We start from the raw sequence: 27,927 nt of genomic DNA, 5'->3' as shown, positions 1-27,927 counted from the left end.
CTTCTAAAAGTGAGATATCACTGCTTGACAATATTGGATCTCAAGAAGTGCTAAAGCAGATGTTATAGTGGTATATCTGCCTAGTTAGATATATTTTCTATCCCAAATGTACATAAATTCTGTCATGTTTCTCCTGTTATGTGGACATTTTTGCCTTTTAGGGCAAGAGAACTGCATAAACTTTAGAACAAGCAAGGACAAGGCAGGACCTGCTACATTTCAGCATGGGGCCCCTGTATTTGTTTTTTCAGCTTTATTTTCAGTTTCATTTGCCATACTAACTTAGGGACTCTATGCTGCAACCCCGTCAGATGCTTGAGCAACACACTGTTAAACACTAAACTGAAGAAATATATCTTTAAGAACTTGCCATCGTTACTTGGCTCTATATACACCACCTTATGTGTTTTAAATTGTCAAATTTCTCTTTATTCACCTAACTCAAAGACAGATGCTTCCCTTAGGCAAACCCATCTCAACTTCTCCTTACTTGGACCTTCCTTTCCTACAGCCCTACTTCTCCTCCTGCATATGCTGTTCGTAAAGCATATGCTTTAATTCTCATCTTTACAGCTCTTCTCTTTCCACTGGAGTTGAATATCCCTTGCTTATACACTCCCAACTCTTCTCCATGGTCCTCCTGTTTCCCTATACTTTTGATAATGGTATTCACAAAAATATTTATACTGAGAAGAAATGTGCACATCACCCTGCTCTCAAACCAATCTCTTTACTTCACCAAGTCCTTTGATTAAAAGCCATTTTTTAAATTCTTATTTTCTTGAGCACATGACAAAACACTTGGTGTGACCCTGTCATCCTCTGCTTTTCTGTAAGCATTGGCCATGCTCCTCTGCTTATGCAAGAATCTTTCTTCTGTAAGTGAAAATTCCATGAGATTTTTGCACTGGAGCATATATATGTTTGTTTGTGTATACGTTTTACATCAGCTGGTAACGCAAGATACTCAACAGGCTTCTAAATACTGTCAACATGTCTATTCCCAATCCAAGAGAAATGGATAGAAAGGGACAAAACTCACACTAACAGAAGTGCTAATTATCTTTAAAAAAAAAAAAGTGAAAAAGTAGAACAAAGATATATCTTTACAGTCTGTCTTACTCCCCCTATAATTTTAATTCTAACATTGGGAAACAATTTGCTGAAGTATGTATTTCACCTTTTGATTTGTAGTTTAAAGGCAAACACATCAATCCTACAGGTACTCTTCCATTTGTGACTCTCACTCCGCCCAAGTATGAGGCACTAAAGATGAAAAGCTTAGAAGTTGAAAGGGGTGACTTCTAGCACTTAGCCATTTTACCAGTGATGTCATGTTTTTCAATTATTACATAAGCATTCTACAGTCTAAATTTCTCCTTGGTGGCTACTCCATCTGATGTATCATGACTGATGGTACGCAAGTGACTAAAATAAGCATTTGCTCTTTGTCATTTATTTACCAATACTTGCACAACAGGACTGTTTTGATTAATTCAAGTTAATGTAGTAGTCATGGAAAGGAAGCTCAGTGAAGCTCGGTTGGAAGTCAGTTCACAGAAGTAACATAACCTGGGTGAATTCATAACTACACGACAAAAGCAGGAAAAAGGCCAGAAAATGAATGCAGACAGAAATGTTGCTTAGTGTCAGAAACCAAGTCCATTTTCCTCCACAAAAAACACACACTACATCCAACTCTCACATGCTTTGGGACCAATTTTCAGTGATTAAGTCCGATTAGGGCTTTCTCCCATCCTACAGCTTACCTACCTCAAATCTACCTGCACAACACTCATTTCTGGAGAGTTTTATAAATTGAGCTAATCCTATGAGTTAGTTTGATGGCTGACTGTTTGAGTTCCCATTAGCTAATCCACATCAGCTGCTCTTGGAAACATTCTTTGGGGTAACATCACGCTTTCAAAATCACTTAGGCGTATATTCAGTTAAGAGGTTTTATATGTATTTTGATGACTTCCACTTTTCAGCTGAAACTTAGAGCATTACAGAATTTAGCAATCCAAGTTGGGACAGTTTGTCCCTTGGCCAATGCACAGCCATTCCCAAGACTGTTATAATAGCCATCTGTTTTCTGTCATTCTGGTAATGTTCACAGCACTTGATCACTTCACAGTTAAGAGGACCATCAGATGTAGGGGTGGTTTGGTTTTTTTTCTTCTTTCTTTTCTTTTTAAATTAAATTTTTTTTTTCCGTCAGCATCTCATCTTTGTTTTTCATTTATAAGAAATATTAATGCAATTCCTGCCATTTAACTTTTGCTCATCCCTCATTTGGATCCAAATTTGGTTCCCCTTTTACTGGAAATTATTTATATATCAAGAAGCTGTCTTTAGAGAACATTGTTTATATTGATGGCACAAATCCTATACCATTTAAGTCTTCCACACATGTTTTGCTTTTGCCCTTAAGTTTTGGTCTCTAGCCGGCATCGTATTTCATGTTTAGTCCTGCGGTGCTGAAAGAAGGCAATTTTAAAAAAAAAAAAAAGAAGCTTAATCTTACAAGGATTGCAGCTGTTAGTGACCAATACAGAGTGCTGGACTGAGAACTTTGGGACACTCTTGAAAGCACTGGAACAGAGTTTCTTTGATGATCACAACACCTCTAACCTTTCAATAAAGTAACAAAAAACCTCTCCCTTTCACTTAGTGCTCTGAAACCAATTCTTACATAGCCAAGTGGTTCCAGCAGGCTACCGGTCTAGAATGCCTTTTGGACATTCAACAAGACTAGTCTTGTATATTTTGAAAAGTCTTCTGTAGTCCTTTATATTTACGATATGCTTGAAATACAGCAAAATGCTTTCAAATAGTGACTTCGAAAAGATGAAAATATTGAAAATATTTCATCAGTGTTGGCAAGTACATCACACTTCATTTACCTTAGGCAGAAATACATATCTCAGAGGAAAAAAAGCTGTAGCCTCTCAATTAAGTCTTCCAAAAGAGGCTGCTTATTGCAGTGATAACCTTCTTTAAAAGATTAATGTCTAAGAAAGGTCATTCTGAGATAGAAAGAAAAACAACCCACAGCCTAAAGACAGCATCTCTCATGACTGGAAGAAAAGACTCCTACCTGAAAGCCTTTCTTCCACCTGGTTATATTTTACGGTCCCCCTCACACCAGATGGAAGAGTGACAGGAACAAAACGAACTGGTTTTCCAGAAAGCATCTCCCTTCACTGCTCTGATAAACTGGTTACAGCAGGGCCTCTGACAGGCTTTCAGGTGTCTCTAATCTGCTCATCCAATGATCAATGAATGTCTACAGTAATCGGATTGCAAGGGCTACAGGCTTACCAACATAGACACTTATGTTGAGGAGGCTGCACTAAAAAAAAAGTGAACAGAAAGTGGTGGGGGAGAAAGGGAGGAAAGTGCACTGCTGGCATGGAGGGAGAAATGAGGTCAAGAGTCAATGAGCAGGAGCAGCAGCATTTGCTGAATAGTGTTTGCTCACCAAGGCAGGCAGTATTAGGCCTCTTTTCAAAAAAGCAGTGTGCAGAAGACAGGCATCAGCAAAATGGGTAGCTGCAGAGCATTAGAGCCCACAAAAGTACCCTGGCTGCAAGCCTGTGCTGCTGCTATCACTACCCACGCTTCATGTCCTCCCTCTTGAAATCAATCAGTGATGCTGCTGCCTGGTGGGAGGAGGCTGGAAAACTCCCAAGGAGCCTGCAGTGGGTCAGATATTTTATTTGTCACTGACTGCAGAACTGCAAGAGAAGGATATTCTCCTAGGAGTCAGCCCTCATGTAATAAGCACTCCAGCTTGATATTATACCTAGAGAAAGCTGAAAAAAGCAATTAACAGCCTCTCTTACATGCAGAGTCTGTTTGCAAAAGAACAAAAGCTTCCTACACACCGTATTAATTTGGTTTGGCACAGCAGCAGATTGAACCCATGACATGCCCCATCCCTATTCCCACTCTTCCTGCAGCCTGTAAACTTGTGCGGTCCACCCAGGTATTGGTGTGAATGTCAGGTGGTTAAATATCCCTGTGACACATCTTTTCTACTGGTGGATCTGACCTGTAATTCCTCATCAGCAATTAGTTAACTGGAAGAGGCAACCACATATCAGAAGGCTTATCTCAGGCATGAGACAGACCTGAAGAACAGTTACTATGGCTGGGACCTGTCCTAACCTTCCAACTATACCGAGTATTACCACTATTTTTCTCGCCTACATACTCTGATTGTGACAGCTACGGCAAAGCACTAACACTGACTCACTATATAGGTGCACCCAAAGGCAATTAACTTCTCACCTCAGTTTCCTATTCATAAAAAACTGATTAAAATGTTCAGCCACCCTGCTAAAAAGCTGAGTAATATTAATATTCAACTTCAGTGTCTACAATCACCATCAATATATAATCATTGCATATTTCAAGTGACCTGAATGTACCCTGCATATCCCTGTTCAGGAGCTGGCTCTTTGGGTTTTTTTTAAAATGGAATGCCTGGTGTATTTAAAAAATGGCTTGTATATTTATTTCCATATGATAAAACAATATGAAAATAGTAATATTAAATGGGAACACAACCCAATTGCCTAGCTTGCACATATGATAGCAGAAACAACTGTCACGCACATGTTGTTTAAAAACTTTTTAAAAAAATTTGTACACCAGCCCCAAAGCCTCCCAAATTCTGATTTTTCTGTGTATAGAAAATGATGCATAAGTTTAAAGGAAAAAAAATCTAACATTTGCAGAGCAGCAAGTGGTACCACATCAGGAAAGTCTATCATTGAATGTTTGAGTAACCTGGACCATGTTTCTCACCTCTCAGGTTTTTTTGCATTAGACTAATTAATCTAGCATTTTATCCAGTGCACCAGAGAGTACTGTTAGAAAAAGTTATCATGCTAAAGACATTTGTTAGGCTGGTTTTTCAAAGAAATGCTGCTCATTCTCTGTAGTTCATCTCTACCTGTATTTCAGCTGTAAGAAACCACTGTCACGGGGAGGATGACTGTCAGGATTCAATTTAGTCTACTTAGTCTTTCACAAGGCCAAAATTAGCTTTACCTTGATTAACTTAGTTTCTCCACAGACTACCTAATGGATCTATCTCAATTCACTCAGCCTTCAAATCATTTACTTAAGTGATCTGAAGATGTTATGTTCTTGTCTTAAATAAGCAGAAGGCTGATTAGTTTGAATATTTTACAACCGTTGCATTTCTCATGCCCCATCCATATGAAGTGTGGGTCTTTTTCGACACAGTGCCAAAAGCCTCCTACAAACAGCTAAGTACCTTCAGTGTTTTCCATACAAAACCAAGGAAGGACTGAGGTTGCTCAGTGCTAAGGCAGAATTTATCCTGCTTAATACTAAGGAAGCAAAAGACAACCATAAATGAATCTGAGACTAATGACTTAGAAGGAATGCTATGCCACAATAAGCCTAGCTAGTTATCCAGGGCCCAATGCAAAGCATACTGAAAGTACTGGAAAAAGTCCCCGCCTTGTGCTTAACAGGACTTGGAGCAGAAGCCCTTTATGGGGGCAAAGGGCCTTTAAAATGTTGTTTCCTACAATAATCCCACAAAAGGAAATTTCCTTTGACAAAAACAAAGCAACAGGTCTTCGGAAGGACAAAGAATGCACAAAACGTGATCAGAAAACATAATATGTGGCCAGGTAACACCCTACTAGCAGGTTTAAGTATCATCTTGTACGATGGGGGACTTTTCTGAGTTACCTGTGAGCTTAATTTAATTTAGAAGGTGGAACTTTTTGCCTTTGAAATATAAAATTGAGTTTTACTGTTAAGACAGACAATTCACTCCAGGTAAAATGTCCCCAGTGATCACAGCAGATACGCCCTCCATGAGACCCTTGCTGCATTAGAATAGCAAAGCCAAAAACGGCAATAGGAAGTGAAAGGTAGATCCAGACAGACTCAAAGATATATCCAAGGACCACAGTAGCAAGTTAAGGAAAAGCTGAGTTCTGACACTGGTGGGATACTGATGATATGCCAAGAACATCCATTCCTTCTTAGATTAAATACAAATTACTTTTCAAATACAAAAGGAAAATATTTCTCCAGCAATGACTGAACAAACTAAGCGCTGCATGAACCCTGAAAAACTTAAATCATCTTGGAGACAAAAGGGAACTGGAGAGAGATGGATTACAATTCAGAAACAGTTTTTACAGACTTTATTCAAAAAATCCATGTCTGGTCAGGAGAGGATTTTTGGTTTTCTCTCTTTCTGCACGCACACTGATTTCCTGCTGTAATCCGTCTGCAAAAGCTGAGCATTTAGAGAAGCCTTAGAAGCATCATTCAGAGTCTCAGAGAACTCTAATGCCAATAAACATTTGGTAGAGGGTCTGATGGAAAAAAAATATGAACAGATAAGAGATTTGGAAATCACGATTTTAAATTTGGTACTATTTTTGGCAGGCAAATCCACATTGATCTGAGTCTTGGGGAAAGTTACTGTAATCCTCATGGCAACAGGGACATAATGAGTTTTAGGGAGGAATTGGAGGGGACAGCTAAAGCTGTAAAAATGTTGAACATGTGGCTTTACAGCCTGTCATGCGTGTTCTTAATTCTGCTCTTGTTCTTCCCCCTACATTCCATGGTTCCCAGAGAATAGAATGGGATGTAAAACAGAGGAACTAACTCCCCATAATAGTGGCAATGCAGCTTTCTAGCCCCAGACTAGCTAAAGTACAAGAGGAATCCAACTCTGTGCAACAGCGACTACGTAGCCTGAAATAGCTCAGCAGAGTACACAAGCCTAGGGAAAGGCTAGGTCACTATTGCTCCCACGTTAGTGTTGTATGGCAACCCTAAAATAGCTCAGAAATGGTTAGTAAGAGAGGGGCCATCTTTTTGGTTTCTGTGTCCCAGTGAAGAATCAGCAGGTCCCATGTCAAAGACAGCTCCCTTGAGGTGGGGCGCTCTTGATTGGCTCTTAGCTAACGCAGATAAAATGCTTCAGAGAAATTATAAATGACATCTTTGAGAACAGATTAGTTTGAGGCTTATTTTAAATCAACGTTTTCCTCCTTAGTGCCTTTTTTTCAGGGGGTTGAGGGGGAGGGCAGGGAAGGGATGACTGCATTTTCAATTTGGTAATCAAGAAATTAACTCATAGGTTTACCAGAATTACTTTGTTTTCATTTTAAGCTTGTCTGGGGTTTTAAGTGGATTCATACAGACAGAATAGGGGCAGGCATATCACTGAAGTGCTGAAAACACCACAGAACATTGGCAAATGAAGACAAATCTTGGGATACCAGGGGTCAGGGTACATTTCCCACCAAGCTGCCTGTACAAATTTGGGGCAGATATTCTTTGGTCATAGACAAACAGTTCACTTGGCAGCTGACACTCAGCAGTCCGTTGGACAGGCCGTGACAAACTATTATAACTTCAGGACAAAATCATTTGCAGATGACAGATACCAAATACAGGCTTGATTGTAGAGGGAGGGGAAGTCTGAGGGAGGGGGATTTTAGAGGGAGGGGACTGATCATCTCCAGGCCATAAAACAAAACACCTGTAAAAACTGATGCCAGGTGAGATTATAAGAATAAAGACCATAATAGTGATTGATACTACCTCACTGTTCAATTTATCCATGGGATTCTGCTATCTTTTCATTGCGATCTCTGGTCTTACAGACTGTCTTCAGATCCTAGTGCAGAATCATGGCTTTCATGGACAAATCAACTATCTCAAATCAGCACTGAGGCTATCAAATTATTGATATTTGCAAAGAGGGTGGTCTCAGATTTTAGAGACAACAGATCACCTCAATTGCTTACTACAATATTCTTCTGGTACTTTCACTACCAAAATTCTGCTTATTTAGAGATATACTGCTCCCAATTAGCTGACACATACCTCTTTGGAATTCTCTCTGATAAATCCTGGTAGCAGAACAAGAATATTAGTATTTGCTATCATAATTGCACTCCCTGGCACTGGTCTCTGTTCTCTGCCTTTCAAGAGAGAGGGTAGCATCTGCACCCTCACCATAACATTCTCTGCCTGATGGGTGATACTGGTGATATTGCGCTTATTTTTCTTTCAGCAGCGACAGTCCTTTTCTACACTGGTACACCTCTTCCAAAAACTTAGCCTCACTGCTCTGTACCACCCTAAGCCCTTCTTGGTAAGGTCAGAGCATTAATACCTTTTTCTGAAACATACATATTTACATTTCACAGTGCTTAAGCACTTAAGTTGCCTACACCTCCAAGGGGGAGAAAAAAGTACACAGCTGACAACAGCTTAGAAAAAACATGGAATCCACTTACAACCACTTCTGTTAAGGATCCAATATTTTTTTTTTAAAAAAGATTATAGCTGGTATCATTGCAGTAATTACAGCAGGCTGAGATATTCACCTTTGACTGTGACCTGAGCACTGCAAGATGCCTGTCCTGTGTTGTTTTCAGCCAGACACGTATAAATACCATCATCTTCTGGTAGGGCATCCTGGACAGTCAATTTTGCAACTCCATCTTCAAAAGTGGAATGGGCATACTGAATTGGCTGGTCTGCAGACAGAAAGGAAGAGAATTTTCTTAATACATCAGCCACAAGTTTCAAAAGCGCTTGTTTTCAGTGAAATCTGGATGCCTAACACCAGCCAGTATATTACAGGGCAGAGTCAAATCCTGCTCTCTGGTGCACAGCCACTGCTCTCTAGTGACTACAAATAGCAGCATCCCAAGCACAAAGCAGAATACGGTTGTCAGACAAATCTCGCTAATAGGTTCACTAGGTGCTACTTTTAGTAGCAGCAAGAGGAGAAAGGTTTATCCGTGTATTTTGAATAGGTTCTCTTTCAGGAGGATATGGAAAGAAATGCCTTGTGTGTTTGCTTTGGACATTGTCTCCATCTTGTACTTTGTCTGAAACTAGATATTAGCATTATTGTCTAGATGTGCAAAACCTGTTGGGCATGGAGAAGCACTTGAAGCACTCCATCAAGTATTTTGTAGTGGAAGACGTTCCACGAGAGACAGCAAAATCTACGATGGAGCTGATTTACACAAGCAGACAATCTACACTACAGTATGTATAGTCTGTAACAGACAGGTACAGTCTGATATGTGGTGATGTGACTATTACAGAAGTTCATTTTAAGAAACTGGTTCCTTGAATTGGTTTGGAACATGCTTAAATGTTATTGAAGACTGGTTAAAGTTTCCTTGCTATTGTTTCAGGAACTGTCATCAATCTGAGCCTTACTTTCTGAAATGTTTCTGCAATTTGTTTTCCCAATATTAAATAGTTTCCACTACTGACTCATCATTGGTTGATTTCCCAGTGTATGCAATACTTAAGAGGGCCTGGTATCTGTGCATAAACATCATGCTGGAAAAAGAAATTAGGGTCATCTAAGAGAAGAGGATGAAATTGCAGAGAAATTGTGCAGGAATGAAACAAAGACATCCATCACTTGGGAAACTATGGTCAAAAGGAAAGATCAAAATTGATTTCATTGCAAAAAGGATAAATTAAATGATGGGACAGATTTTTCTCTCATCTCTGATTTTCAACACTAGCAAACTCAGAAGTCAGTCATTATCTAAGCACTATCTATCTGCATATGAAGTTTCATTTTGAAATACAGACATGTGCCAATATCAGCATGCTCCAATACTTACGTATATTATAAAATGTGGTAGATGATCTTGTTCCTTTACTTATCTTATAAGTCATCTGTTTGTTAAGTTAGCAAATTTTATACTGCATAAAAAAATAGGGTGAACATTTAATCAACTGCCCAGAAGACTCCAATTCTAGAATAAAATCTCTCCACCTTCTTCACAGGTTACATATTCTTATTACTGGTTCCTTTGAGCTCCCTTTCACTCAGTTCCACACAGACTGTTGTAACTAATAGGTCCCATCACATATTTTTTGTGTGTGGCAATAACATTACATTCAAATACGTACATGTAGAGCAAAAGCCCAAGCAGACAAAGCTTTCTGCAAGAGGACATGTGGCACTGGACTGCCTTCCCGGTCTGACTGTAGAATATCTAACCTGACAGGGAGCCTGTCTGCGATTCTGACATTGAAAATATTAATGGTGCCTAATGATGCTACGATGATAACCATAACAGAAATACACTCAGGATAAAAGCTGCATCATCAAAAGCAGAACAATACCTTTTTACTTCTGTTGTAAATAAGCAAATGAATAGGGCAAGTATTCCATGTGGAAAAAGAAAATGTGGCCTCCTTCACTGTGTCCTCAAATTTTATCAGGTAATCCTCTTTTTCACTCCAGCTGCCAAAAAAACTGTGACTATTTTCCAGCACTATTCACAGAACACAGAATTCACTTACAGAATAGCCTTTTCCTCAGACCCCAGAAAACCAATGCAAGTATATCAGCCCTGAGGAATAACGTGCAGCAAGATTCTAAGTTATGTCCATTGTACTTATATTTTGGTCTAATAAAAACAACTCTCACAGTAGTGAATTGTTCCCTTCTCCAGATGCAGAACAGTCAATTCTCCATGACAGCTTGGCAGCAGGAACAATAACAAAAAATACCTTTTTGCTGGCATGTTATGCCAGAAGGAAAATTTCCCCTGGCCCATTTATTAAAAGCTTTCTGGACAGATCAGAAAGCTATCCTAAAACCAAACACTACTAAGAGAACTGTTATGCTAAAGTCGTGGTCATACTGTTTTTAAATTCAGCAGAAAGAGGCTCAATTCATCGTACGGGGAAAAAAAAGCACACGGAAAGCAGTATGAGATGGAAGATATTTAAAATGCAGCCGTATAGGCTGATCTTGTTAAATTCCTGCAATTTAAAAAGACGTTACTAATAAAGTGTTTAAAGAAGCTAAAGTAAAATGGAGTTACATACTGAAGTATTGTCACAGAAATCATGTGTAAAAAGTTATTTATAAGGCTTTGGTAAGGCCAGAACTAAAACACAAGAGGTTTACTTTCAGGGAATCTGACAGTATATCAATGAAAATTCAGAAAGAAACTTAAAATAAAGCTCAGAGGGAGAGCAATAGGACAAAAGAACCATCTTGAAAAAGCTGGAAAAAAGCTTTAAATCATTAAAATAGGGAAAAAGTGTAAGAGAGAAACTGAAGATGGTAGAGCTGCACAGAAGAGCAGGAACTTGAATAAAAACCATAGTTCTGTCAGGTAGCTCTTATTTGTGCAGTCTCTATGAACATGGAAAAACTACTCATCCTCACAGATGCTAAGTAGTAATTATAGACAATGCACATCATCTATTTTTTTGTCTTGGTTGACCTGAAAGAGAGGTCAATCTATATAGTGCCTTGCAAAATGTTTTAAATTCGTACGCAGTCACAGCTGGTAAAAATGCTCAGTATCTAAAGCAGCACTTGTATGTAACATTGTACAAAAAGTTATCGTAAGTCTTTCAGTTCTTAGGTGGTGAGGATTCCTTGAAGGTGGCGGGAAGGGAGACTGGAAAGCATACAGGCTGTTCAGCATCAAGTGCTACTGATGAAGTGAGGCTGGCCGCTCCAGGAGTGAGACTGTTCTGCTTTTTTCCTATCTTTTATTTGTTTCTCAAAGCAGCCTTCTTTTCATGTTTCTTACGATTTGATAACTTGGTCTTTACATTCATTATTTCACCAAGATATACATACTTTTCTCACTATTCCTTTCAAAAAATAATTCTAGTTTGTTATCATTTTCACGCTTGGAAGACAATTTGCATTGGATATTTTCTTGTGAACTTTACACATCCTGTCCCAAATGATTTTTATTTCTATGGAGTTCTGCAGAAGTGCTATATTTTGAAGAGTAGTGTGTGTGATTGCTGTCAGCAGATTTCTTTTTTCTCTTCCACAGCCTATTGGTTGTGAACGTAAAAAGCTTTATATTCCAAGCATGGACAGCAGTTTGTAACACGCCTTTTTTTAAAAAACATAATCTGTCTTCCTGTCTCAAATTATGTACTGTGAATATACTGTTTTCTTCATATGGCCAGTTGATGAAAGACTCCATCAAATCATTTTGCCAAAAGCATTGTTATGTCTGCTTGGAGTAATATTTCAGGACTATAAACACAACTTTTTTCTTCATTTGATAATGGATATAATTATGAGAAGTTTGTAGTATTTAGCTAGCTGTTAGACAGGAAGGAAATGTTTGCATTCAAATGAATATCACAACAATAACCCTAGGAGTGTACATGGAATTATCAGCATTAAACTACTGTTCATAATCCATTCAAGTTTGTATCAAAATGGTATATAAACAGTTACGCATCACAATCAGGTGCAAGACAGAAAAGCATTAAAATATAGTGCTATGTTTTAGGAGTCTGGAATGAAAGTAGTGTGCTTATGTCTTTAGAATAATATATGATGTCCCAAATTTTTATTATTATGATAGTTTCTTGTGCTTCTGTTACTCAGACGCATCACCACCTTTTGATTTAAGAGCAGAGTTAATGGACTGACTTTCACTTACAGAATGCTAATGGTTTGAAATCCAGCTATCTGAAAAAGATGCCCCAGCTTTTGCCTTCTTGTGATATTGATCCAATCGCAGTTAGAAGCTTGGATGCCAAATAAACATGGTTATACCTGAACAGGGGCAGACTCATCTGAGATTAGTGAGCAGAAAGGTCAGTGCAGAACAAACATCATGAAAAAAGGCAGTGGGGCACAGTGCATACTGGAGGACTACAGAAAGATGTTGCTTATTGATCTCTAGGCTTTCTTTTTCAGGAGACAACAGTTTTCTGGTTTGCAAAGCAGAATGTGGTTAGATCAATGGAGATGCTGTACCTATGCCTGATGAACTGTAACACAGAAAGGCATTTGAGACAGGAAGATGCTCTGTATGTGGAAGACAACTGAGTATAAACACATCATTCAATGACTAAGGGAAAGCTTCCGGGGCAGCAGGTAGCCTTGGAACATGAAGATGAAATGACTGACCCTATGGGTCAGAGTTGCTACTTCTGCATTGCAAGACACAAAGTCTTGTATAGCAAAACGGTGATTCTATCACATCTGCAAAGGAGGAACTGCAGAGTAGCCTTCAGAGAGAAAACCAAATTATTTCCAATGGGAGAGCGTCAGAGCCTTTACTCACACGTTTCATGTTGTAAATTAAAGCAGTGGCATTTCTATTCTAGAAAGAGCTATTAGAAAAGGGAGCAGACCAGGCTGTGAGAACGTACCAATCTCAAGGTCATGGTTCATTAGCCCTGCCACCTTTTTCAGTTATCCCATTTACTCTGAATGGCTAAAGAAAAACAGAGATCGTGTGCAAATAATTAATTTTAAAAAAATCCTGGAGGAAACATCTTTATGTCAAAGTATGCTATTCTTTGTCCTTAAATGGCACACACACACATACACGCAAAGATAGACTGCAAAAAAATCAATTGCACTTCAGGAGTAACAGAGGTGATCAAGGGTTAAGCAGAATAAATCTGTCTAGTATTTAATAGATATGGCTCTAAATGGAAAGAGCTCTTAGCCAAAGCGTGTAGTCCCTGGATCCTGAAATCATTTGGAATCGAAGCAAAACGCTGATGTTTCGGCCTGACTGTGATATTAAGAGAGGGCTGTTAAGGAAACTTGTATTTTCAGTTGTGCAATCAGGGCAGGGTAGGAGATTATAGAGTCTGGTAAAATTAAAAAATATTTTACTTATCCTTTTTTTCAGTCAGCTTTGGGCAAGCGTTAGAATTTCAAGGAACACATATCTAGTAGAGATGCAACCAGAAAAGCTGTGATTTTAAGATCTTGGGGACATAGCTGCTAATACCAATTATGACCTGCTCAGTTTATGGAAGGGTGGAATCGGGCATGGGTTTCTGTCCTACTGTGAAGAGTGATACAAATCACTTATTTTGCTTAGAACTTATTATCCCTGCAGGATCACGATGCCAACCCGTTACTGTCAGAGCAGAGGCTAGTGCCAAAGGAGTGGGGGTAGCACAGGATTCAGCATACAATAGCAACACAGGCGTTGTTGTAGCGTGGTGAAAACCTGTGTTTAACAAAACCCATCTGCTTACAATCTTGCCACCAGAGTCCCCTGCTGGACATACTGGAAAACTGCAGAAAGAAAACTGCTCAAGAAATCCACCCTTCGTGCATATTATGTGCATATAAACCGGTTTTCTTCAAATATTCTAGTGCGTTATATTATGGTGATTTAGAGTTCTTTGTGCAGTATTCACAGCCTTGCTATTTCCTGAGGAGAGTGGCATTTGAGACTGTGGATGTAGGTGCGTGCATGCACGTATCGCAGACCAGGGGATTCCTTACCATTGAGAAGCCATGTGATCTGAGGCACAGGTACGCCTCCTACACAGCACTGCAGCACAAAGTCTTGCCCTTCACTCACAGTGCATCCTTTCAAGACACTGGAAAAGCATGGAGCAACCTCTTGAACTTTAGGCCCTTTAAAACCAAAATGAAAACAGTTCCTTTAACCCAAATTGAAAAAATTGTCTTTACCACTTAGTGACTTTTTCTAGGTATGCTTGGGTGACATGGCTGGGCTAACAGATTCATCCCATGCAAACACACACAAAAAAAAAGAAATTGAAACTATGGTGAAATGTTTTATTGGGAAATAGAAATAATTTTGAGCAATGGACTGGTATAAAGATGGAGTTCTATAATCTACAAGGCAGGCATTGCCAGCCCTCAAGTTATATCACAGGTGGTGGTTTTCTATGCCAGAATCCACCATTTGCAGCCAATCGCTAGAATCGTATGCAACATATTACCAGAGAGCTCAGTGCAAAGAACAGGAAAGATAATTCTTCTCTCCTCTTGTCTGTCTTCTCCCAGTCCCTCTCCCAAATTTCCCCTGAAACAGGGTGACTTAAGGATGCAGTTTACAGGTCTCTCATGAGACAGAAAGATAGTATCTTCGGTATCCTGGTTTAACCTCAGGCACAGCATATAGAGAAATGTTGCATAAACATGATCATAGCTCCAGGACAAAACCTAAAACCAGGTGAAAAGATTAGAATTGAGGACAGGATTTGCTAAGAGGCCCACAAACCTTTCAACCAGACCAGTAAGACAGTGCCTTCAAGCTCAAAATAATTTGTCACTGGAAAGTGTACTTGAATTTAGCAGTAAGCATTTCTCATTCCTTCACTTTTCTTCTTATTGGCTTTACTGCACAGGATTTGTTTGTGTTTTTTTCAGACATGCAGGGTCCTACAGAAATGCTAAGCAACTCCAAAAGAACTGAATGTAGAACACCACCAATAAAATCTTTAGCAACCTGTATTAAATACAAGCATTAATAGAAAACCTCAGCGGGGAACAGGCCTCCCTGTGTACAAAACATTCAATGAGATGGTTTTAGTTATACAAACAACAAAAACAAAAGGTCAGAAGGGAAACTGATGCAGAAAGTGGCTTGCCAGCTATCCACATTATTCACAGAGCTAGGAATCAGAATTAACTTGCATTTAGAAGTTGCAATATAAATTTTGTAGTCACCACCCTCTGACAGCTTAGAAAAGCCCAGCCACAGTTTTCAAAGTGCAGATGGGCTCATGAGAACTTACTTCTGACAGTTAACAACCAGCTAGTGGAAGTCTGGCCTTTGGGGTTGAAAGCTGCACAGCTGTATGATCCACTGTCCCCCAAGCAGGCTTTCTTTAACCATAGGCAATGAATTCCATCTTCTTCATATATTCGGACATCTTCTCCAGCTTTAATAGGTTCACCCTCTTTGAACCACTCCACATCTGGTTTTGGTTTCCCTGAAACTAGACAATCAGGTATGAACAGGTATTCCCCCTAGTGTAATTTCATTATTAGCTTTACTGTAAATTGGGTTTAATTTACACATACATAACTGTATAAACCTTAATGAGTAACTAATAAACAAAATAATCTTCAAAAAGGTGGTTTGATATTTCTGATCTTCCAAAACTCTTGGCCAGTCCATCTTTTAAAATAGCAAATATTTAGTAACTTGAAAAACCCCAAGTACTTCTATCGGAATATTGTTCCTCTAAAAGATACAGACTGTGATGAGGTATTAAAGGAGAAAGAAAGAAATTTCTCCCCATTCCTTTCTATCCTGCTAACTTGGTTTCTCTGAGCACCTAGCAGTACTTTGCAATCCACAGTATCTCCCACTGAAGTTGTTTATTCTAGGATTGCTCAGCCTGGAGAACAGAAGGCTTGAGGGGAATCTCATCAATATATATAAATATCTGAAGGGAGAGTGTAAAGAAGATGGAGCCAAGCTCTTTTCAGTGGTGTCCACTGACAGGACCAGAGGCAATGAACACAAACTGAAACACAGGAGGTTCTGTCTGAACATAAACACGTTTTTACTGGGAGGGTTACTGAGCAGTGCCACAGGTTGCCCAGAGAGGTTGTGGAGTTTCTCTCCCTGGAGGTATTCACAAGCCACCTTGACATAGTTCCTGGACAGCCTGCTTTAGGTGACACTGCATGCGCAAGCAGATGACCTCCAGAGGTCGCTTCCAACCTCAAACATTCTGTGATTCTAGGTATTTTTTTCCAGACTAGGGTCCAGGCGTTGGCAAAGCAAACAGCTTCCTAGGACAGTAAACTTTCATCGAGCAGAAGCAAAACAGGTGTGGCTTCACTGCCTTCCTTGCCTGTCTCAGAACTCTGAAAACCAGATTTGGCTCCTAGTAGCGCTGTGGGAGGCCTGGGTTTCTTGGGGCAGTTGCTATGGTGAGCAAAGAGAAGAGGTTAGGAAAGAAGGTCAGAAAAGGTCACCTACCCCATCCTTCACTTAATTTCAGCAAACAAGGCCCTCTGGGGCTTCCACCTTGCTGATGTTCCTTCCCAGCTCTACCCATTTCATTATAGCAAGTGCTCAGCCTCAGAGGAGGGTAAAAACAGTAAAAGATGGCAGGAATATCCGCAACAAAAACATATGATACGCTGCAGGAAACCCTTCTGAATGGAGAAAACAGAAGGATAGGGGAGTGACTTATCAAGAAGAGGAATCCTTAGCTAGAAACAGGACCCTACCTCATACAAGTGACCAGAAAGAAGAAAACAAGGAATTCCTTCTTTTTGGAAAAAAAGAAAGAAAAAAAAAAAAGCAGTCCCTAAATCCAGCTCCAAATTCATAAAAAATTTGGAAGGGGGCAGGTTAACATTACATCCACAAATGGGGCAAAAATTGGAATGCCCCATTGGAATGCCCCATTGGAAAGCAGGAAATGTCCTTTTTCTGTGAATTTTCTCCACTAGAAACAAGAAGTTATTATTCAGAAAAGTTTCTCTTTCCTGCTCAGCAGAGAAAGAGCACATTGAAGTCCACAGACAATTAGTGAAGAACAGTGGAGATGGGAGAACCTCCAAAAGCTGGGGAAAAAATATAATCGAGCCCTGAAGTGTCAAAGAACCTGGATGCTTTATAGTAACTGTTTAGACCCAGAAGTATGCTGAGCTGAGAGCCTGGCAGGTAGAAGCCTCCTTAAGGGTGTAAGAGCATTTTCATTCTTCATTGCAACCAGGAAGCAGAGGTGCCTGTGAAAGAAACCCTACACACAATTTGCAGAGAGGATTCTCAGGAAAGAGAGTTTCTTGGATAACTTATTGAAGTGCACTAGGGACATTGCACTGTAACTTCCCTACAGACACTTTGCCTTTCCATATAAGAGTTGTGCTTTGGGTCCAAAGCCAGGTATTCACTGGCTTCAATAAGAAATGAATAATCTCCTTGGTTTCCGTACAATAGGGACTACATTCCCCTACCAAACAGGTTCATGAATTAGTTAAACCTTGCAAAGCTTTTGAGATGCTCTGATGGAAAGTAATCCATGTTCTTAGTAGTAATATACCTGAAAAATAAACTATTCAAAAGGTGCCAGGATCTTTGGAATATTTTCTCCCCTCCTTACTCTCTGGGCTTGTGATGTAAATTGTATTCTTTACTCATAGGGCAAGAACTATCAAGAAATGAAATAAATTACCATGGGTTTGTTGTGATTCTTTTTCCTCCAGAGGCATAAAAAACAATTTCTCTCTCACTTGTGGGAACACTTTAAAGTGTGAATGTTATTTAAAAAAAAAAACAGCAGAAAAATGCTTCAAAATAATTTTCTACTAAAATTGTAATAATAAAAAAAAAGATAAGTTTTCAAATCTACTCCCTGGATTCAGCAAAATGCAGCTGTCATTACTTTTCTGAGAGGTTAAAACCCGGTCAAATTCTGTGAAGCAAACTCTAAACCTCCCTTTTAATTCTGACTTTATCATTTCATATCATTTCAGGAAGCACTCAGATCAGCACTGGGTTGACCAAATATGAGGGGTAAAAGTAGATGCTGCAAGGGAAATGCAGTGACTGATTATAGTGTCTTATCTGATAATTTTTTTGGCTCAAGGGCAATATTACTAATTACAGATCTGGAAAGTGTACCGTCCATTTTCTCTCTTGCACCCTCACATCAGAGGCCCTAAACCTACCACCTATAAAGAGCAGCATTGATTACATCTGGGGAAATCTCAAATGAGAGAAGGGATGGACACTATAGTATAGAATGATTTGAAAATTTCATTTAGAAGAGTACTGTTGAAACACCATGAGATTCAGCATCTATTTCAAAAATGCTTTAGGAGGAGGAGGGCAACTTGCAATGAAGAAGGAATTGCTTCCCCACTTCCACACAGAGAAGGGGAACCTGACTAACCCCAGGGCTCTGATAACTTTCATCCCTTTACCTTTGCTCTTGAATTTAATCTCCTGGCCTTCTGATGCTTCCAGGCTTTGTGGACGGCTCTCAAATTGAGGGGGAATCCCCAGAGGCTCCTTCTTCTCCTCCATTACAGCCTTCCGGGTTCCAGATCTGTTTTCTGCTTCTCTACTTCTAGGACTGACTTGCTCTGTCAGAGTTAGGGTTTGTTGAGCAGACATCAGGGGCTGCACAGTCCTTTTTCTGTCTTCACCCTGTCTGATAGAAGTGGCCTGGGGTTCTGCCTTTGGTTCCAGTTGCAGTTTGACAGCTTGTAGTGTGATGGTGCTTGAAGTTTTCTGCAAGACCTGAGATCCCTTTTTTCCTTCTTTAGGTTCTTGAGGAGACACTGCATTGGATTCTTGGTGCTGTCCCTGCTTACTGTCTTTGGCTTCTCTGGCAATGTAAAAGGTCTCTTTCTTTGCTGACACCCTGTCTTTGGTTTCAACCACGAGTTCAGTGTTGTTGGATTTCAGCTCTTTTGTAATCCCATTGCTGGTTGCCTGTTTGTATTCTGAATTTTCAACAGCTTTGACAGCAAGTGTTGTTGGTTTTGATGGCATGCTGAAGGAAAATGAAAAGTTTACAGATATATGACACTGTATAAAGACTAATTATTATTATCAGCAATGACATAAATGTACAAGCCCTTAGCAAGGAGATGAACTAATTAGCCCTTAGTTTCCTTCACACAGATTAAGAACATGGATGAAAGAGGTGAAGTGAAAAGCTTCATTAAGTATGATCATTGCTCAGACACTGTCTCAACTGAGGAGTTTCTGGATACAAATCCACTGCTCAAGTTCTAACATGTTTTGTGAGCCAGACACTAACCTTACTTACACTGCTTTAGATAGAGAGCAGTTACGTGGGACTCTGGGATGACCATGATGTAATGCTACTTTATGCTTTAATAAATTGAGGCTATGTATAATTATAGCTCAAAACACCACATAAAATAGATCCCTAGAGGAAAATGAAAATGTAAATTGTCCACTGAATTTACTATTTCTAATTATGGTGTCTTGTAATTTAGGCGATTTCAAAAGAGAACCGATCAGGAAACTTGACTGAAGTCTAGGGGAGGGAGAGGGGGTGATGTCAAAAAAAAAAAGAATCAATTGACTGGACGTAACACTTTCAGCTATGGTTTCATTAGGAAGAGCTTCTCAGAATTATGATGGATCTGCTGCTCAGTACTTTGGGGGCACAAGTGTAGCTGACTAATTGGTGTCTTGAGTCTAAGTTTCCTTCATTGAGGTTGGTGCCCTGACCGCTAAGCTAGTACCTGTAGAGCACTGTGTGTGTGCCTCACGCTTTCAAAGTATTATTTCAAGTCAGAATTGGAACATAGTTGAAATACGGGAAGTAATTTCTATCCCAGCTCTGTTTTTCTATACTTAGTGCTATTGACTTATTCTCTTAGGGAGCTTCAGGATATTTATCGTGGTACTTTCTTCAGCCAGAGTTAAATGTAATAGGGCAATAATGCCTGTGAGATTTGCAGTTACAACTGTAAGATTTTTACGTTTTACAAAGTATCGATTTTCCTGTGAATAAATGATGGAGGAGGCAAAACTACTTTGGAGAAGCCAGTACATGGGGAGTTCTGGCTGTAGAGCTGCATAGTTTCATTTACACTAAACTCAAAGTATGTTCCTAAAAATCACACAGATCTGAAAAACAGGGTAGCACAGCATTTTCAGATCCATTTTGCAGTGGGCCTGGAGTTAGGACAATGTAAACATGCCCTTTTGAATCCCATCCAGGGCACGTGAGCACAGATTAAACACCTTGAAGACTGTAAACCAACTGGCCTTCATTAAAGTGTCTTACATAGTCAGCTTAAAGCATTTCATTCCTGCATTTTCTATTCATGAAGAAAAGCCATTTTACAAAATTATTTTTTAAAAAATTCTAGTAAATTAACTTTTAAAATCTTGATAAATCCCTAAAATAGGAAATTTTTTGTTTCTTGTTACTTTACACATAGGTTTGTATGTATTTTCAGACAATAGCAAAGATCATGGCCATACCATATTTTGCTTATGACAGCTTTGCTTCCAACAGCAAAGAACAACCAGTTCAGTACTGACAAGACGCATGCAGGTTTTTGACTCCAAAAAGGAAGTTTGACCAATTGGTACAGAGTATAATTTCTCCTCATATAGATTTTGTTCAGATTATATAATTATTTGGCTACATGGGAGGCCATCTAAATTTTGCTTTCCTGAGCCAGACCAGAACTCTCTACTTCATAGTGTTGCCACCAGTTCCACCAACTATTTCACAGGAGTCTACCAGGACAGCTGAATTTGGCAGTAAGACAGAATGTCACTCCAAGTAAACATTTTCTAACTTCCAAATACAGACTGACCCAAGAAGATTTATCACTTTGTGAGGAAGCCTCATGCAATAAATGTCAAAATTAGTTTACTACAATTACATATTCTGAGAAAGTACTCCAGTAAAAACATACCATGGTGGCTGAGCATATGTCTCAGTCTTATCTGCACCTGAAATAGAAAAAGAAAAAACAGGTAACTTATACATACAATACTGTACACTATTCCATAAATTTGAAAGATTTTAAGCAAAGAATATACTTAAGAACTTTCACTCTTCATATTTTCAATTCATTAAAGTCAAGATTGACTATCACCACATCTGAAATTTGATATGGACAACAGCAAGCTGCTCAGCTGAAACACAAAGAGGTCTCGGTTCATTTTGAGACATTGTTGGGTCAACTAAGTTCTCAAGTCCCCTGAGAGCTAAAGGTTCTGTGAGCCTTAAAGGCTCCTTGTTGGGAGAAAGAAATAAGGAAGAAATTCCAACCAGGAGGCAGCTCATCAAATCTTACAGCAACTCCACAGAGATTGCAGAAGTGGAGAAAGACAAAGCATCAGTACTACACCGGAGCATGCAGCTGTCTTCTGGCCAAAACGCAAAACCAAATTAACGGTAGTAAAAACTACCCAAACCTGGGCCCACCTGTAAACTTTTACCAACTCATTTGCTGTATAGCAAGTATTGTCATGTATTACCATGTTTGACATGAATAACACAAGAGGTAATACAACAACACTGGGAAATGCAACACCACTGGGAAATCTGGGACATGGCTGAGCTACACTGATTTGCCAAGGTACCTCGTCAGCTGCCTCATCAGTGAGCTCATATTTGCCCATTGTCAGTCTCTTAGTTCATATGTATGTAATCCTCCATGCATTCTCCCAAACCTTGCTGGCACTTGTTTCTCTTGGGGGCAGCATGGGATAATAAATAGTTGGGAGGAGAGAAATGCTACTCCAGATCAAGTACCAACCACATCTCTCCATTTTTCCCTAGTTAACAGTACAGGATGCATCTTGTTTTCTCCTTGTCAGATCATGGTTGCATCTACGTTGTCAGCCATGAGACTAGAAGCTACAGTAGAAAGACATGTAATAATTAATCTGCAAGATAATGATTTTTGCAAGCCATCAACAAATACTCCATAAAAATGCTTTCACAGTCTTTGCCTTAGGGGAAAAACAAAAACATGTGATGGATGATATTCTGACTTCCACTGTGTTTTGCAAAATCCACATCTAAATGTTTGGACTTGCCACACCATTCAGAGTGACCAAAAGAATCTATTTACACACACACAAAAGTTGCGGTGAGAGAGGGAAATAACCCATTGACCTCACTTCAATAAACCTGTCAATAAACAGTAACAGAAATTCTTCACATAAAAATTAAAGCTGAAAAGAGACTGCATAAATGCAGAAGAGGAAGCTGAATAACTACTGGTTGCAGACAAGACAACACCATACAACCCTGTCAATTAAAAGAATATTCTCCCCCCTTCCACTCCACTTTCCACTACGGGAACTTGAAGAAAAAAATGTAGCTCTTGGAACAAGATCATCTATATATGAAATTGCATGGATTTCAAAGAAAATGTAGTAATTCTGAGCCACTTGATTGTCTGCTAGCATCTTGCAGCAATTCCTATGACCTGATTTAATTGATAATGAAAGGATTAGGTATTATATATTGTGGTTAGGTAAGTGGAATCATCCGATTAGTCAAGTACATTGCAAGAGAGTGCCCTTTTTACTGACCTGTACTAATCCAAGAAAGAATGCCCGCATTATTCAGAGATGTGGTCAGCATCTGAAGCAAACATATACCACAACTGACTTTGTGACCCCAGTTCCGCATCATCTCTCAAGGCAGATGTACCCATCACACAACAGAAAGCTCACCACTTCAGGGAGTGCAAGTAAGGATCAAGTTTCACGTTTAAGAAAAGGGCTTATTGAACAAAATAGCCCTTTCTATAAAACATCAGTTGAATAGACAACTTGTAGAAGCTCCTTCTACAATGGCTTCATCAGATTGGAGTTTACAGATAAAAAGTACAGCTTTAAATAGTAAAGGCTAATTGTAGTTCTGAGGATCCCAAATGTAAATCCTCTTGTTATTTATGTATTCTTGATATCTTACAGAGTGGCGGCATTGATGTGAACATAAAAATCTTGCATCAAAAAATTCACTGCTGGGTTCATATGTAACCCACTGATCTTATGACTGCAGCTGAAGCCAGCAGCTGTTGAGTTTATTATTTAATTGGGTCCAGTGACTGCTTGCCCACTGACTGACAAAATTCCTCTTTAGTGTGGTTGCTGAAGGCTGTATGATTTTGCGGCTGATGCAAAGGGCACCCTAAGAAGCATTGAACTACAAAATGAACTGTATATGGTAATGCATATGTGGAATAGAACATCCTAAATTATTTATACAAAGACATTTATTTCCTTTAACAGCAGGGAAATAAGGCAGGGCTGGGAGTTGAGAAGGCTGAATTTTAATCTCATTAAGCTGTTTTTTTTCTCTTACAGTTTAGAGTTATGCTCCTTTACTTTACTTTCCTGGTTCTACAAATATAGATACAAATTTTTTTCCCAAAAAGGAGCTGGTATAAATGTGCATCTGGTGTTGGTACTCAACAAATACAAAATTAATTACTGATCATAATGACAAGTGCAAGGTTTCCATTTGGTGAAATTAAAATCTATGTTCAAACCATATGGAGGTCAAAATCCCAGTAAAGCGAAAAGTTGGTTTTAAAGAAAGCTGTAACAAAGCATTTGGATAGCCTTTTCCCCATTAAACCAACACAGTATTTTCAGCTGTAGCACGCTCCAAGCTATCATTTATGTATCATTTAATGAAGAGAGAGGAAGATAATGGGAAACAGTGAATGCTTATACTGAGAACACAACCAAAGATATTTTAAAGGAATATCTGTGGTTCACTTGTGCTCTCTTCTGTAAACTCTTTGCTGTACCTTGAACAGTGAGCTCTGCAGACACAGATGCCTTCCCAGCGCTGTTCACCACTGTGCATGTGTAAATTCCTGAATCAGTGAGCTGAGCATTTTGGATTTCCAAGAACTGGATGCCTGTTTTCTCAAACATGTTGAAACGCTCATTTTGCTGCAACTGAATATCACCCTGCAAATATCACAAGACACCATGAGACAGCTAGCTATTGATAAGAGAAGGGGAGAAAGAAACTTTTTTGTAAAACATCAGGTCAAAATTACTTTCTCCTTTCTTTTAGCCAAATTCCTTCTATGAATAATACTCAGATGGTATAAACAAAAAACTATATCCAAAAGTTCTATAATTCATATCTGCAGGAGGCTGTTTTTCCCCACATTTTTCCACCCACTCATCTCAGTTTGGTTTTGGCTTTTCATTACTTACTATATCCATATTCCTAGAAAAATTTCTTTTCTCTGTATGTGGGCTCAAACCAGTTTTCTGCTCATGTTTGTTCCACGAAGTCAAACATCACACATTTAAGCAAAAAATTCCACACTGGGGAGTAGTTCTCCGTCCCTCAATAGCTCCTTTATATTGTATTACTTCAGGAACTGGAAAAAATTCTGCATAAGAGGACCTCGGCAGTGGCCAGGTGGGGGTGGCAGAAGGCATTAGGCATACATTAAGAAAGGCATTGCTGCAACACAGCTCCTTTGCAGTGCTACAGTGGAATTAAATCATAAGGTATGGCTTTGAGGCAGGAAGAAATGCATGTGATTCTATGCTGTCTGTTACAAATATTAGCTAATCAGAATGACAATTTTTGCCTTTAACTTCTATGAAATAATTGACCAACACCTCATTTGTGAGCAAATCAGAGCTTCTGCTCCAGCAGCAGCTGTTAAAGAGGACTCCCTCGCTATCAGGCACCACAGCTTTTCCTATTCTAAGTTTAGGAAGGGAAAGTGTGCAAATCAACAATTTGTAGGACTTTGGTCCGTAAACATTAGGGAAACACTACAGTGTTTTCAGATGCTGTCATTCCTGAAGTCTCTATCAACTTACTGCTATCTGGGTGCTGTAAGTCCTATTTGAATAAAATAAGCTAGTTCATGTCAGAGGTGTGGTGGTGGTGATACAGTAGGAACTTCTGTTCTTTGCAACTGAACAAGTAAGAAAAGAGGAAAGAAAACAATAAACAGAGTAAGACATTTACACAAAAGCTTATTCATTAGTTCTGAAAACTGCAATTTTAATTGTTTCTAAAGCTTCCATGCTGTATGGAAGGTGGTCATATGTTTACTCTGCACTAACCGGATGTGATCCAGCAGCCATATAAATTAATTTCCATGATACTGAAATACCTACCACTCAGCAGGACCCTGCAGCGCCATCCTGACATGATCAGAAGCATTGTGGGTCTGAGCTTGTTTGCAGCTAGCCAAAGAACGTGCGTGATTACCTGTTAACCCATGCCTTATGAACAGGGATGCAAAAACATGCTTCACAACAATCTGCCAGTAAAACTCTGATAAAGAGCAACAACACATTTACACTTTAGAGTGTATGTATTATTGAAAGACAGCTTCATGGTGCTCAAACTAGGTGCTAAAATAATATTACGAAAGCCTAAAGAAAACCAATTTAACCAAAGTGATGGATTGAGGCTAAGTTAATGAGAGTGGACTGGTTGCCTGCAGGCCAGCAATGGTATGACTATTGAACCTCTGAACAACACACCTGTGGGATTTTACAGAATAATATATGTAGACCTGCAAGTGTCGAAATACGCTTAAGGACATAAACATGAACAGAACTCATGGAGCTGCTAATAACAAGAACTTCGCATACTTCATTCATTTGATCAGACAACGAATACCCGATTATAGAATAACGCATTACAGAAGCTGACAATCAATAGCAAAATATACAACATAACTTCTAACAAACTGCAAAAACACGCATGAAAAAGTACCAAAGTGTAGATCCAAACTGCTGGGTTGCTAGTCCCTAATTGCGATTTACCACACAGCCCTGAACAACGAGAACTGAATGACAAGTCCTGTTTCGCACTGAGTTGCACAGCTGGAAACCCTGAGCAAGTCTGGTGGGACTGGAAGCAGGCTGCTGTGGAGCAGCTGCATTGCCGACTGCCCGAGAGCCAGCAGGCCCAAGAGAACTGACGGCAGCTGGAGGGAGAAGCAGGCTCTAGATGGAGCCGCCAACTGAAGGAGATGTCTTAGTGAGTGCTTCCACAGCAAGAGGCTGCTTCTTTTCTGAGATGTACCCTGGCATTCTTGTATTACAAACAACAAGGATAAGTCTGGAATAAAGCAGACAAGGACTTGGAAGCATTTCCCTGCTCTATGAGCAGTTTTCTGGGTTTTTTGTGGATTCTTCCCCCCCACCTCCTGAAAACCTGGAGACACCAGAAGAAAATTAAAGCTCTGAGAAAAACTTTTTTTTTTTTTTTTTTTTTGTACTATACATAAGGCAACTGTCTGTTGACGGCTGAAGAGGAGCAGGATGCAAACAGAGCAGTCATGTATTTGGTCTTCCAAATCAAAGAAAGTAATTTTAGTTCCCTAAAATACTAAAAGTTTCAGTAAAAATGGCCTAATCTGTGTAATAATTATCACCTGAATGCTCTGTCCTTACTAACAAAAAAGCATTTGGAGATCTCGTCTAGGCCCAAAGGGGGGACTAAGGCTTAAGTCTTCAATGCCTTTTTAATAGTCTAATGAATTTTAAGTATTGATCATTTATAGAGCTTTTTTGTAAATGACAGGTGCTTACCATTCCCAATTTTAATGCAGATGTGAAGCTGACAGATCAGGTCTCCTTTATTTTTTGTCAGACACTTTTCTGCTACCACTGTCTTATCAGAGGTCAGACTGAAACAGTTGAACTGTTGTTTATCTCCCTTGGATTTATTTTTTTTTTAATTTGCAAAAAACAATCATGCATGCCAAAACCCAATCATATCTGTTAATTCCTAAACAGTTAATTTTCTTTTCAATTCAATTTCATGTCTTTACAAACACCATCTTCATTCTAATGTACGGGTGAAACCCAATGTCAGCGATACAGAAAAGGCAATTTATGACTGAGCCACTGACATGGGTCTTGGGAAATACACCTGTAATTTTCACAGCTGTCAGAGACTCCTCTGTAACCACAGTCAAAGCATTAAATCCCTGCAGACCTTCTCTATAAAATAGAGATGATGATAATATTCACATTTCCCATCTTTTTCTATTTCTCTTATCTAGTTAGTAAAGTCTTTGGGCAAGTATGTCCCATACTCGTTATTTTTAGAACAGAACCTGGATCTTGTTTGGTGCTTTCAGATTATTTTTTTGTACAAATATTTTCAACAATGAGACAGATAAGGGAGAAGTTTATACTGAGAAGGAAGGCTATTATGTTTTGTGAATTTATTCAGTTTAAAAATGAGGAAGAATATGGCTCTCCTTGTAGGTAAATTCTCATTATGGTAATTTGCAGTGGCAAGTGCATTTCATCCTTTCAAGTCACCAAATTTCAAAAGAGTAAGAAAACATTAATTTTTTGGGGAAATCATACCTTAAACCAAGTTACTTGAGGCTGAGGTCGTCCTGTTATTTTACATGAGAATTTGCCTGTTTGGCCTTCACGCACAACAACTCTATTGGGTTTTGTAGCAAACTTGGGTGGACTTTCTCCCCAGATGCTTGGCCTGTGCTCCACAGATGGAACAGTAAGTCTTCCCCTGGAAAGGCAATTGACATCCTGGTTTTACAGAAGAACTGGAAGCGGTTGTGGTTTGAGCACACTTTAGGAAGCATTTTAGACCAGTGGTTTGCCAACAAGGGTATATAATTGG

General features: G+C 39.3%; 1 protein-coding gene across 6 annotated transcripts in view; it reads right to left on the bottom strand.

Moving 5' to 3' along the window:
• The window catches only part of MYLK (myosin light chain kinase), a 220,038-nt gene that overhangs the window by 98,856 nt on the left and 93,255 nt on the right, over nt 1–27,927 (bottom strand). Inside the window, exons 5-11 of one of the 6 annotated variants that reach the window (XM_063342295.1) lie at nt 27,648–27,813; nt 24,083–24,248; nt 21,221–21,257; nt 18,731–19,305; nt 15,577–15,780; nt 14,312–14,446; nt 8,409–8,561 (exon numbers count right to left, since the gene is read on the bottom strand). In XM_063342295.1, coding sequence (XP_063198365.1) covers nt 8,409–8,561; nt 14,312–14,446; nt 15,577–15,780; nt 18,731–19,305; nt 21,221–21,257; nt 24,083–24,248; nt 27,648–27,813 — 1,436 coding nt within the window. Of the gene's footprint in view, nt 1–3,100; nt 3,155–8,408; nt 8,562–14,311; nt 14,447–15,576; nt 15,781–18,730; nt 19,306–21,220; nt 21,258–24,082; nt 24,249–27,647; nt 27,814–27,927 lie in introns of those variants that run through there. The other 5 variants (XM_063342297.1, XM_063342296.1, XM_063342298.1 and 2 more) reach the window with 5 other exon arrangements.

This window comes from Chroicocephalus ridibundus, chromosome 7 (assembly GCF_963924245.1).
Source record: "Chroicocephalus ridibundus chromosome 7, bChrRid1.1, whole genome shotgun sequence".
Lineage (NCBI taxonomy): Eukaryota > Metazoa > Chordata > Aves > Charadriiformes > Laridae > Chroicocephalus > Chroicocephalus ridibundus.
The sequence above is the reverse complement of the archived record's forward strand: the minus strand, read 5'-3'. Positions and strand labels throughout refer to the sequence as shown.